The following is a 14,036-nucleotide window of genomic DNA, read 5'->3' on the forward strand; positions in this document are numbered from 1 at the left end:
CTTCTCTTCTCTTCTCTTCTCTTCTCTTCTCTTCTCTTCTCTTCTCTTCTCTTCTCTTCTCTTCTCTTCTCTCTTCTCTCTTCTCTCTTCTCTCTTCTCTTCTCTTTTCTGTCCAAAGTCTTGCTGTGTCATCCAGGACAGAGTGCAGTGGCACAATCATAGTTCACTGCAACTTTGAATGCCTGGACTAAAGGGATCCGCTCACCTCAGACTTCTAAATAGTTATGACTGCAGGCATGTGCCATCATGTCTGGCTAATTTTTTAAAATTAGTTTTTAGTAGAGATAAGGTCTCACTATGTTGCCCAGGCTGGTATTGAGAGGCATTTTTTTGAATCTTGATGTTTTAGTTTGAAATTTAATTAGTGTCATGACACTCACTGTTTCTTTAAATAAATCATCTTAACCTAACACTGTAAATCTCAAGGCTTCCTGCTTACCTATCTCTGAGTGCACTAGGTCTATTACTGCACAAGTATTCAGCCGTGATTCCCAGAGGTTCATTTTACGACAGCATCTTTCCGATTTTCTCACAGTTTATTATCTTCCCATTGCCCACGTTTAGTAACTTTATATTAGTTTTGGCTTCGTATAGGCACCAATAATTGGGAACAGTACAGAAATCTGTTTCAAAATATCATTTCAGAAAAAAAAGAGTATTTTAGTGTTGAGGATCTTTAAAAGTATTGAAGTACTTTATAGAACTAAGTTGTAGGAGCTAAGAGGATCTTTTAATTCATGCTATGCAATTATGTATTTTTTATTTTGTTGTATTTTATTTTATTCTAATTTATATGACTTTGGAAGAGGGTATGATTTTACCATCCAAGAAAATGGACTTCAGATAGATCAACCTCCTGAAATAGGAAACATCTCCATTGTTCGAATCATGATAATGAAAAATGATAATGCAGAAGGCATCATTGAATTTGACCCAAAGTATACTGCCTTCGAAGGTAGGTTCAGTTAGCTAGCTTGTAAATAAGTGTACCACCACTTTCCAAATTACATTAGTTTGAATTTCAATGTGTACATTTTTTTTAGTTTGCTGTGGGTGTGTGTGTTTGTGTTTACACATATGCACTTTTATACTTATTTACTTATTTGAAGTACATTTTCAGTTACCTTTGGGTGGTCTTGAACCTTGCTGTGAATGGCAATGTTAGGAACAAGGCTATTTAGAAAAACTGTATTTAACATTAGGATTATTAAAATGTTTCTGTTTCAAACATTTTAATGAAAGCCTTTGTAATTTGTGCATATTTAATTTCCTATGTGACTAGAAATCAGTGAATATTTATTTCCTAATTAATAATCATCTTTGAAATGAATATTTTACTGGCCTAGAGATGCAGGTAGTATCTGAATCCTTGCTCTTGCTTTCTCGAAACAGTCCCCAATAGCAGCTTGCCTGATATTCCCAATTCTTTCCTCTTGTAGAAGCAGAATATAGAATATATGGTTACATTCCTTCCCAGGTAGGAAGAGATGGCTGCCTTTCTAGGAAATGATTTTATTAAAATACAGAATACGAATATGACTTTAAAAATAAATATCTTATTGCTGCAGTTAACCTGATTGGCTTCTTGGCCTCTATCAAAATTCTTTGGTTATCTAGCCATTTTTAAAGTTCATAAAAAATTGCCTTAGAGGCCGGGCGCGGTGGCTCAAGCCTGTAATCCCAGCACTTTGGGAGGCCGAGACGGGCAGATCACAAGGTCAGGAGATCGAGACCATCCTGGCTAACATGGTGAAACCCCGTCTCTACTAAAAAATACAAAAAACTAGCTGGGCGAGGTGGCGGGTGCCTGAAGTCCCAGCTACGTGGGAGACTGAGGCAGGAGAATGGCATAAACCCAGGAGATGGAGCTTGCAGTGAGCTGAGATCCGGCCACTGCACTCCAGCCTGGGCGACAGAGCGAGATTCCCGTCTCAAAAAAAAAAAAAAAAAAATTGCCTTAGTCGTCGGTTTATAATGACTTTATAGGTAAGTCATGGAATGCATCACTACTTTGTGAACTTCAGTCTCTACCTGGTAAAAATCTTATTACATTTTTGTATCAAGAAATAAATGACACTTAGAATTTTTTCAGTTCATTGTTTTCTGTTAGATTCATTGTCTTTGGGGAATTTTGGTCAGTGCATATTTATATTTATAATGTACATTGGGTATTGTTTAGTCATAGCTAATATTAACCCTATTAAATTATATTTTAATATGCAGAATTTAGCATAGTTTAAGAAATATAGTTTTGAAAATAATGTTTAAGTTGAAATCAAACATTGAAGATGCATTTTCAGATTTACAAGTAGATTTCATGGGAAGTGAAAATGTAATCAAATTGTACTTATATCTAGACTTTTAAAAAATTCATATGATATACATATCATAAACCTCATTTATTTATATAACCATGTTTATATTTCAATTGAATGTGTGGAAGCAATCCAGAGTTGTTTCCTGTGAGCACAACCACCTTAAATGTTTCCTTGTGTCCATCTAACATTGTCTTAGAAAGCAAGGATCATTTATTGGTATGTAGTACACAGAGGGTGAATGACAATGCTACCGATTAAATGGGTTATTTAAATGCTAATTGTACTGCTCACTGTAACTTTCAACATCTCGTAAACTGTTCCTCCTAAAAAATAAGTCAGGAGGTTTTTCACTAATCCCCTTTGAAAATGATAAAAGAACTATAAAAACATAGAGTGCTTACTTTGTGCCATTATATTTCATTGCCAGGTTTAATTTGGCTGAATCTTATAAGTTAGTTGCTCTGTCTGGCTTACCAATTAATTCCAAGTTCCCATTACAGTGGAGGAAGATGTTGGGCTGATCTTGATTCCAGTGGTGAGGCTACATGGAACTTATGGCTATGTGACAGCTGATTTCATCTCTCAGAGCTCCTCTGCCAGTCCTGGAGGTGTTGATTACATTTTGCATGACAGTAAAGTCACCTTTCAGCATGGGCAAAACCTAAGTTTTATAAATATCTCCATCATTGATGACAATGAAAGGTTGGTATATAGAAAATAACGTGGGCATACATAAGACGTAAGTATTGTGTTCTGACCCTTACATATGTTCTGCACTGACAATATAACTTTAGATAATATGTGTCCATTGAGAAACAACAGGTGAAATACTTTTGGGGTGTAGGGGTAGGGAAAGGGACTAGGTGACGACGTGGTTGCATATGTCACTTCATTTCAAATAAAGGAAATAATATTTTCTGTTTCTCTAGACTTAAAAACTCTAATCAGAATATGGAAACATCCTTCACTTCACTTGCTTCATGCATTAAGCAATTAAAAAGAGGGCAAGAAAGTCCCTACGACTGCCCTAGGTCATATAATATTGATGTTAATCATTCATTCTTTTAGCTGAGCACCCACTTCTTACCACTTGATGTGTGACTACTGTGCCTTGAATATGTATGACCAATTTGGAAAATGACTGGTTATTGGGATTTTACAAGCACTTTAATATGTTTAGACTCACAGAATTGCTCCTTCTTGCCATGCAGTGAATTTGAGGAGCCCATTGAAATTCTACTCACTGGAGCTACTGGAGGAGCGGTCCTTGGACGCCACCTAGTGAGCAAAATAATAATAGCCAAGAGTGACTCTCCCTTTGGCGTTGTAAGGTTTCTCAATCAAAGCAAAATTTCTGTTCCAAATCCCAATTCCACAATGATTTTATCACTGGTTCTGGAGCGGACTGGAGGACTCTTGGGAGAGATTCAGGTAGATTTATTTTACTCATGACTTTAAATATAATTTTTGATGCACTGAGTATGGTGTGTTTTCTCATTCCCCAAGTATATTTATTTCTTTATTCACAATCCATCAATATTTATTAATTACCTTGTATGTGTACAGCAGCTTTTGAGCTAGATGTAGTACATAAAAATGTATGAGGCATACATCTGTCCTCAGGGAACCTTGAGGGCTTGTTAGAAATGAAGTAAATGATTCTGATAAAATTTAGTAATTCAACAGTATTCGTTGAATGTTTTCTGTGTGTCACACCCTGTTCTAGGTACTGAGAATATACTGGGGAACTAGACAGACCTCCTCTCCGTTATTACAGAGTTTTCATTTTATTAAGCAGAGCTGAGCAATAAACAACTAAAAATAAATTGATCTGATAACAGTAAGGGCTCTGCTTGTAAAACTGGGAGACACAATTGCAAGTGCTCTGCTGGATGGTGAGGATGTGATAATTCAACTGAAAGATGCGTTATGAGAAAGAGGTTAGAAGAGTGAGCATTTGAGCAGAAGGAATAATAGCTTCTGCAGAGGCATAAGCTGGCATGTTTCAGGCATGGATGGGTTCATGTGGTTGGGACCTGGAGGCAAGAGGATAATAGCACAGGATAGATCAGAGGGCCCAACAGATATTCGATCACACAGAACTTCCTAAGCCAGGTTAAAGATTTCATTGCTTAGTGAAATAAAAGTGGACACAAACGGAAGAACATTCCATGCTCATGGATAGGAAGAATCAATATAGTGAAAATGGCCATACTGCCCAAGGTAATTTATAGAATCATTGCCATCCCCATCAAGCTACCAATGACTTTCTTCACAGAATTGGAAAAAAGTACTTTAAACTTCATATGGAACCAAAAAAGAGCCCACATTGCCAACACAATCCTAAGCAAAAAGAACAAAGTTGGAGGCATCATGCTACCTGACTTCAAACTATACTATAAGGCTACCATAACCAAAACAGCATGGTACTTGTACCAAAACAGAGATATACACCAATGGAACAGAACAGAGCCCTCAGAAATAACACCCCACATCTACAACCGTCTGATCTTTGACAAACCTGACAAAAACAAGAAATGGGGAAAGGATTCCCTATTTAATCAGTGGTGTTGGGAAAACTGGCTAGCCATATGTAGAAAGCTGAAACTGGATCCCTTCCTTACACCTTATATAAAAATTAATTCAAGATGGATTAAAGACTTAAATGTTAGACCTAAAACCATAAAGACCCTAGAAGATAACCTAGAATACCATTCAGAACATAGGCATGGGCAAGGACTTCATGACTTAAACACAATACCAAAAGCAATGGCAACAAAAGCCAAAATTGACAAATGTGATCTAATTAAACTAAAGAGCTTCTGCAAGGCAAAAGAGACTACCATCAGAGTGAACAGGCAACCTGCAGAATGGGAGAAAATTTTTACAATCTACTACCCATCTGACAAAGGGCTAATATCCAGAAACTACAAAGAACTCAAACACATTTATAAGAAAAAAAAAAAAAAACATCAAAAAGTGGGCAAAGGATATGAACAGACACTTCTCAAAAGAAGACATTTATCCAGCCAACAGACACATGAAAAAATGCCATCATCACTGGTCATCAGAGAAATGCACATCAAAACACGACGAAATACCATCTCACTCCAGTTAGAATGATGATCATTAAAAAGTCAGGAAACAACAGTTGCTGGAGAGGATGTGGAGAAATAGAAACACTTTCACACTGTTGGTAGGAGTGTAAATTAGTTCAACCATTGTGGAAGACAGTGTGGCGATTCCTCAAGGATCTAGAACTAGAAATACCATTTGACCCCGCCATCCCATTACTGGATATATACCCAAAGGATTATAAATCATGCTACTATAAAGACACACACACACGTGTGTTTATTGCAGCACTATTCACAATAGCAAAGACTTGGAACCAACCCAGATGTCCATCAGTGATAGACTGGATTAAGAAAATGTGGCACATATCCACCATGGAATACTATGCAACCATAAAAAATGATGAGTTCATGTCCTTTGCAGGGACATGAATGAAGCTGGAAACCATCATTCTCAGCAAACTAACACAGGGACGGGAAACCAAGCACCACATTTTCTCACTTACAGGTGGGAATTGAACAATGAGAGCACTTGGACACAGGGCAGGGAACATCACACACTGGGGCCTCTTGGGGGTGGGGAACTGGGGGCGAGATGGCATTAGGAGAAATACCTAATGTAAATGTCGAGTTGATGGGTGCAGCAAACCAACATGGCACATGTATACCTATGTATCACACCTGCACGTTGTGACATGTGCCCTAGAACTTAAAGTATAATAATTAAAAAAAAAGATTTCATTCGAAGTAGAAATAGGATGCCATTAGAAAATCGTAAGCCAGAGAACAATGTCACCAGATTGTCTTTTAAAGCAGCTATTTAAGTCTACTGCAAGGTAAACGGATTCAAGAAGTTGGTGGGGCAGCATAGGAGCAGGAAGGATGGCTAGGAGGCTATTTATTTCCCTCTATCGTCCAAGTCAAAGCTGACAGTGGCTCCGACAGTGTGGTAAAAATAAAGATGGTGAGAAGTGGATTTACATTGATATTTGGAAGAAAAATTCACTAGATTGGAAGTAGAGGCTGAGGGAAACACAGGAATCAAGGATAACTCCTTGAATTTAAGTTTGAGCAGCTGGATAATTTGTAGGGCTGTTTACTAAAATGCAGAAGCTCAAGGAGAAATTAAGAGTTCTGTTTTGGCCATGTTCTTCTGAGATACTACTGGACATCCCAGGGGAGCATGGTCACGTAGGCAGGTCAGCGTGCGAGTGTGTGTTGTGGTTTGGAAGGTGTTGACACATGGAGAGGCGTTTGAACACATGGGGCCTAAGGGGTATATCTGGAAACGGGAAGGATATGGTGCTGAGTCCTGAGCTTCCACCATGTAGAGACCAGAGGAAGGAGAGCCAGCAGAGAAGCTTGAGAAGTAAAGGAGGAGGAAAACTAGGAAGGCAGGTGGCACATTAAGTATCATGTAAGCCAAGAAGACAGGACATGGTGTTTGAAAAAGGAAATAGTCAGCTGGCACGCTGCTGATGAAAGATCAAGTAAGAAGCAAAAACAAGTGCCCAACGTTCTTTGTAGACTGTGTGAGAGGCATACCATTTCAAATCATAGAAACGTAGAAAACTTTGTTTCTTATAACAATGTATGAAGATTTCTGTGTCTTTTACACTAGGAATGTAAGTAGGTTTAACATTTTTGCATGGTCTACAGCTTTAACATTTTTGCATGGTCTACAGCAGAGTTTTTGCATGGTTTTGTTGTCTTATTTATATAGGTTTTGATTGGCATAGCCTGTGCACACAGCAGGACAGTATTGTACTTATATGTTTTTAAAATGTTTATATTTCTCCAATATGTATTTTAATATAGATTTTTACATGTTTTTTATCCTATGTGATGACAAATTACTGGTTATTAATACTTTTCTTCTGTTAGATAATTTTATTCATGAATATTATAGGTATGTAGTTTATATTTGCAAATATCTTTTTTTTTTTTTTTTTTTGTTGAGATGGAGTTTCGCTCTTGTTGTCTAGGCTGGAGTGCAGTGGCAGGATCTTGGCTCCCTGCAACCCTGCCTCCTGGGTACAAGCAGTTCTCCTGTTTCAGCCCCGAGTAGCTGGGATTACAGGCGTCTGTCACCACGTCTGGCTAATTTTTGTAGTTAATAGAGACACGGTTTCACCATGTTGGCCAGGTTGGTCTCAAACTCCTGATCTCAGGTGATCCTCCCACCTCGGCCTCCCAAAGTGCTGGGATTACAGGTGTGAGCCACTGCACCCTGCCGCATATGTCGTTATTTTTAACAACAAAAAACAGTTTATGAAACAGCAATTTGATGGAATTATCCTAGAATAATTTTCCTGTATGTGTATATATTTTCTTAATACTAGATACCCTGAAATAATTCTTTGCTTAAAATTGATCTCTATTAAATACCAAAACCAAAAACATCCTATAGGTGAACTGGGAGATAGTAGGACCCAACTCTGAAGAAGCCTTACTGCCACAGAATGGAGACATTGCAGACCCAGTGAGCGGGCTCTTCTCTTTTAGAGAAGGAGAAGGCGGAGTGAGAACCATAATTCTGACAATCTATCCTCATGAAGAAATTGAAGTTGAAGAGACGTTCATTATTAAACTTCATCTTGTGAAAGGAGAAGCTAAATTAGACTCCAGAGCTAAAGATGTTACATTAACCGTATGTATGACTTTATTTTTCTCACAAAATGTGGATTTAATGGATTTATGAGAAAATACATTTACATTTGTTGAAACTCTACATACTTGTGATGAATTGGAAATTATAAAACCAAATAAAATCATAATAATTCTGAAGGGTCAAACTTTTTTGGTTTTCATGTCAGCTCATTACATAGCCTGATTATTGGTAACTAAAAAAATATTTTAATATATGATAAATACTTATTTTACAAGCTTGGAGAAAATTTGGTGTTTTTGGAATATTTGGCTGTTTTAGAGCAGAGGTATTTGTTATAGCATACCAAAGATATTTGTTATAGCATACCAAACATTGGATATCTTTGTCTTCAGAGAATGTAAAAATTATTAACTAGTTATATTCCAGATGGTTTGAAGGAAAAATGGTACTTGTTCAGTTAAGGCAAAAAGTGCTGGGACCAAGACTACTGAAAATAATGCAGATGGATGACCCACTTTTTAAAGTTTATAAAATACTTGTATTTGGGATCTATATCAGTCAGAGTTTTCCAGAGACACAAAACCAATAGGACAGACATGCGCGCGCGTGTGCACGCGCGCGCACGCGCACACACACACACACACACACACCGGGGTGGTGGGAGAGAGAGAGATTTGAAGGAATAAGCTCACATGATTGTGAGGGCTAGCAAATCCAAAATCCATGAAATAGGCTGGCAGACAGGAAACTCAGGAAAGAGTTGAAGTTGCAATTTTGTGGAGCAGTTCAATAAGCTAAAAACTCAAGCAGGATTCCTAAGTTACAGTCTTGAGGCAGAATTCCTTTTTCTCCAGGAAACCCGTTTTTGGTTTTAAGGCCTTCAGTTGTTTAGATGAGGCCCATTCACATTCTTGAGGGTGATCTCCTTTACGTATAGTCAGCTGATTGGAAGTATTCATTGTATCTCCAGAATACCTTCACGGTGACATCTAGATGAGCGTTTGACCAAACAACTGGGCACCATAGTCTTGGCAAGCTGATATACAAAATTAGTCCTCACAGGACCTGCTTGCTTCTCTCCATGTATATCATAGCTAGTAGGAAGAATTTAGCTAAAATTAACTGATTAAATGTAGTAAATATGAGATGAATAAAGCAAAATTCGGGCATCAAATTACTATTCTCTTGGGATTCTACAAATGAGAGTTTTCTGGATTCTTAATTCCCATCATCTTTGGAGAATAAGAACCTACTTGTTTTAGGTAACAGTCGATGTGATAAAGAAGTTTTCAAAAATCAGGTAGCTAGGTAGATTATATTCAAGTGTCATATTTATGTTTCTTTAATTTCCTCAGTTTCTCTGTTTGTTAATATGTGGGATACTATAATTTCATCCCTATTGTTTTATATATTATTTCCTCTGTTCTCTGTTTATATTTTTTAGATACAAAAGATTGGTGACCCAAATGGAGTTGTTCAGTTTGCTCCTGAGACTTTGTCTAAGAAGACTTATTCGGAGCCTCTGGCTCTGGAAGGACCCCTGCTCATTACCTTCTTTGTCAGAAGAGTCAAGGGCACCTTTGGAGAGATTACGGTATTATTTTTCATTTGATTTTTCAAAGTACCAGTTTGCCTAACAAATGTGGTTAAGAGGGACAGAGAAACTACGTGTTCTAGTTAATTAAAGTTTTTAATAAACTAAAGTTACATGAGTCTTCAGAGAAACAGAGGCTTTGTTTAAACATCTTTGGGCTCTCTCAGCATCAACTACTAGCTATCTCTCTAAATTAAATTTGGTTACAGTTAGTTCGAAAGATTTTCCTCACACTTAAAAAAGAACCAAATGATTTTACATTTTATTGTTTGCTATTAAGTGAAGCCTTTCCTCCTTAAGCCTCTCAATGATTTGTGTAAATTTTCCCAGGCCTTATTTCTCATTAGAATTTTTCCATTTAGCAACTGTTTTTTAAGAAATTGTATTTGCATGTATATTTATATAGAATGTTTGGCCTTATAAGTTTTCATGATTTTTTGATTAACAGATCAAGGTAATTTGCTAGAAAAACATACTTTGTGAAATTTCTCTATACACTGACTTATCTTTCTGTATTGGATATTAACTGATACTTCTTCAGTTGAAACTTCATAGTTTGGAGGCCAGCAATTCTTGAAAAATAATGATTGATTTTTGACATCTCATAGATAGTTCCTTTTTATTAAAAACAAACAAATTCTGATTTGAATTGTCAAATTATCTACTTTTTACCTTCAAATATTGTGTGTGGTTCGCTACTAAAGCTATTTGTGGAACTGAAATTTTTAAGGTAGCTTGCTTCTCTGTGTCCCTTCAAATTGTGCTATCATTTTAAATAATGAGATTTTGTAATCTTGTCCTGCAAATAGCATTCAACAGCCTGAGAGTCAATATACGTCTCAAGCTAACATATACTTAAGAGAGTTTTGCTTTGAATATAGTGATGCACAATTACAATTTTTTTTGTATATTATAGAGAAAAACATAATTTAAAGGAATTTGGTGCAATGTACTGAATGATATAACTTTGCTGAGTTTTTTTCTTTTATTTTAGGTCTACTGGGAATTAAGTAGTGAGTTTGACATTACTGAAGACTTTCTTTCCACCAATGGATTTTTCGCCATTGCTGATGGAGAGAGTGAAGCTAGCTTTGATGTTCATTTGCTACCAGATGAGGTACCTGAGATAGAGGAAGATTATATGATCCAGCTTGTTTCTGTAGAGGGAGGAGCAGAACTGGACCTGGAGAAAAGTATCACATGGTTCTCTGTTTCTGCAAATGATGACCCACATGGAATATTTGCCCTGTATTCTGATCGCCAGTCAATACTTATTGGGCAGAACCTTATTAGATCCATCCAAATTAACATAACTCGGCTTGCTGGAACATTTGGAGATGTGGCTGTTGGGCTTCGAATATCATCTGATCATAAAGAACCGCCGATTGTTACTGAAAATGCGGAGAGGCAGCTAGTGGTCAAAGATGGTGCCACATATAAAGTGGACATGGTGCCAATAAAGAATCAGGTTTGTGGCATTTCTTCAGTTTTCTGATCATTCCAATAAAACCCTTTCAGGAGTGCTCATGCTTACCTCATGATCAGTTTGAAATCTTATTCAGGTATTTAAATGGAACCACAAAAAATTCCCTTGAAAATGTTTAGTAACTACTGGATAATACACTTGCAGATTATAATAAGTGTATTACTATTTGGATGGAGATAATAGATTTTAGTGTAGAGAGTAACAGACACTTACTTACAAAGTTCTAGGAAGTGTTTGCAGTGCTGCGCATATACACCTGCACACCCATGCACATGTGTACACACACACACACATACACTACTTGTCAAAGGGGAGAAATTTGTAGGCTTCTTTGTGCTTCTAGCAAAGAGTAGTGCAATGAAATAGATTACATGAAAAGGATTTGTGAATACAGAGACTGGTACCTGCTTCTCTCTTTGAAAAGTTGGAACATAGGAAATTGGCTATGATATTCTCTAATGGTCATGAGGAAAAATCACAGCAGGCTGGTCTGCCAACATCTGGGGTGAGTGATCAGAATGCATGGATTTCCTGTGGGTCAAGCAGACAGCCCAGCAGTCTTTCTCAGTCTGAACCACAGAAAGTGATTTGACTGTTTTTTTTTAAATCCCCCAAGGATGGTACATGTTTTATCATCCTCTGTGCATGCATTATGGCATTCATTGCCACTGGATGCATTATGGCATTGGGATTAATTATCTCACAGGTAAGAAAGGCTATCCAAGAAGTAGACAGATTGGAGTCATCTTGAGAAAAACTTGCAGGGTGAACTGTGAAGCTAGGAGAGAATGAGAAAGGATATATATTCTCTCTGTCGAAGAATGGTGAAGAGGGGAATTCTGAAGCCTTTGGGAACACCCAAATCAATTCCGTGAAGGCTCGAGCATTTGGGTGCTGCTTTCATGGAGGTGTGGTGTTCAGCCAGTGTCAGCTTAGTTTCGTATAAACTTGTGATCCATAGAAAATAGGTTATCATTTCTGGATGAGGAATAAGCCTATTACACTAATCTATATTTACAGTGCAACATTTTGATGTGTTGTGTACCTGAGCCTTTTGTTGTTGCTTAATAAAGAAAACAAATGGGGTCTTCTTAGTGAGACATGGGTTTCATAGTTATTCCTACATTCCTGTGCAGTATGTCCTCACTTAATGTCCACAGGTTCTTGGAAATTGCAGCTTTAAGTGAAATGATATACAATGTAACCAATTTTACTATAAGCTAATTGATATAAACAATAAGAGAAGGACCCCAAGGGCCATGATGTATCTAACTTCTTGTGCTGTGGCTTGTAACCTTCAAGTGGGTCTTTGAACAGGGTAGGTTTCCATTAGGCTCTAAGAACAAAAGAGTCTTGATGTAGGAAATATCCTACAGCATATTTCTGGTCACAAAAACAGCACCAGACTTCTAAATAAAGACCACCTACTTTGAAATTAAACATTGAAATAAATGTGAGCTATACCTACATTTGAGAAAGAATAATGAAAGCAAAATAATTAGTCACAAGAGTAATAAAAACAAAATAATTAGTCATCCTATTATTCCAGTTCAAGGTCATGGGCTGCTAGAGCCTGTCATGGTAGCTCAGGGCTCAGGGCAGGGATCAACCCTGGATAGGACTCCATCCCATCGCAGGCACAGTCGCACTCATACCCACACTCACTCAGACTGGAATCATTGACACATGCTGATTCAGCCTCACATGCACGTCTTTGGAATGTGGGAGGAAACCAGAACACCTGGAGAAACCCACGCAGACATTGGGAGAATATGCAAATTCCACACGGACAGTGGCCCTGGCTGGGAATTCATGTTTTTATTATCAACTTTGTATGAAACAGCATTGAATGAAACCGTGTGATTTGAAGACCTGTTGTAGTTCTTTGGGAAACTGACTCAATGTCTTGACCTTGCCTGATCAATTTCTAACCTCCATTTCCTGTATCTAACAGCTGTCAAGGCTAAAGAGTACAGAAATGGAAAAAGAGACGTGGATTAAGTTAGCCAGAATATCATGTATCAAGTCTCACTTACAAACTAGAAAAATTTTTAAAAATACAGTATGCTTCAATTATGTAACTGGAAACATTTTCCCATATATTTGTAGCATTACATTCTGAACATATTCAGGTTATAAGCTGCTAAAGAACACTAGGGGGCAATCCTTTAACTTTTCTAGGAATAGCTTGGTATCATTTTATAGTAAGTTTTCATTTGACAATAAGGCATGCCAAAGAGAAGATTAGATATTGTATTGTTTTACTAAGCAATGTGTAGTACAAAATTGCTCTCAGGTGTAAGAAAACCAAAATTTGTGATGTTTATTACACAGACTAACACCCTTGATCTGCCTAGTTGTTAGACTGTTTTTCACAGTACCTGGTAGTCCGCTTTTCATTTCATTTCAAAGCTTAGCATTGCAGTTTATAACAATACTTAGCTTTCCTAATACGATAAATGAAGTATCATTTATGAATTTCTTAATATTGTCTTTGAACCCATTTTAATTGTTTTTATGATTTCTATTTTCATAAAGAGTAACACAAGTTTACTAGTTTATGCATGCAAAAAACCCCTCTTTTTTGCTCACTTTAATGCCTGTCTTTAACCTATTTCAAGTTGCGTATCTTCCTTCTTTCTGGCACATTCCAGGATTGTGGTGTAAGACTCCACATAGATTTTTAGGTATTGGCGAGTTAGTCTTCCAAGGAACTGTTTGGGGAAAGGTGTGGCATGCCCTTAAACCAAAGACAAGAGTTTTTTCAGTGGTCCCTTTCTTCCTTCTCACCCGGTATATAACCCATTGCTCTTTGAAGATTAGGATATTAGTTACAAGAGTTTACATCCTGTTCTCCCTCTTCTACCCTCCGGGATAAAAGTTGAGACTTTGGACAGGTAAGCCACAGAGAAGGACCCCAAGGGCCATGATGTATCTAACTTCTTGTGCTGTG

General features: G+C 37.3%; 1 protein-coding gene across 1 annotated transcript in view; it reads left to right on the forward strand.

Annotated features, from left to right (window-relative positions):
- Positions 1-14,036, forward strand: part of ADGRV1 (adhesion G protein-coupled receptor V1) — a 614,529-nt gene that overhangs the window by 224,337 nt on the left and 376,156 nt on the right. The window contains exons 65-70 of the mRNA XM_023215075.2: positions 807-955; positions 2,819-3,020; positions 3,530-3,749; positions 7,803-8,042; positions 9,448-9,597; positions 10,592-11,065. Of these exons, the coding sequence (XP_023070843.1) occupies positions 807-955; positions 2,819-3,020; positions 3,530-3,749; positions 7,803-8,042; positions 9,448-9,597; positions 10,592-11,065 (1,435 nt within the window). The remainder of the gene's footprint in view (positions 1-806; positions 956-2,818; positions 3,021-3,529; positions 3,750-7,802; positions 8,043-9,447; positions 9,598-10,591; positions 11,066-14,036) is intronic.

Source organism: Piliocolobus tephrosceles, chromosome 4 (genome assembly GCF_002776525.5).
Source record: "Piliocolobus tephrosceles isolate RC106 chromosome 4, ASM277652v3, whole genome shotgun sequence".
Classification (NCBI taxonomy): domain Eukaryota; kingdom Metazoa; phylum Chordata; class Mammalia; order Primates; family Cercopithecidae; genus Piliocolobus; species Piliocolobus tephrosceles.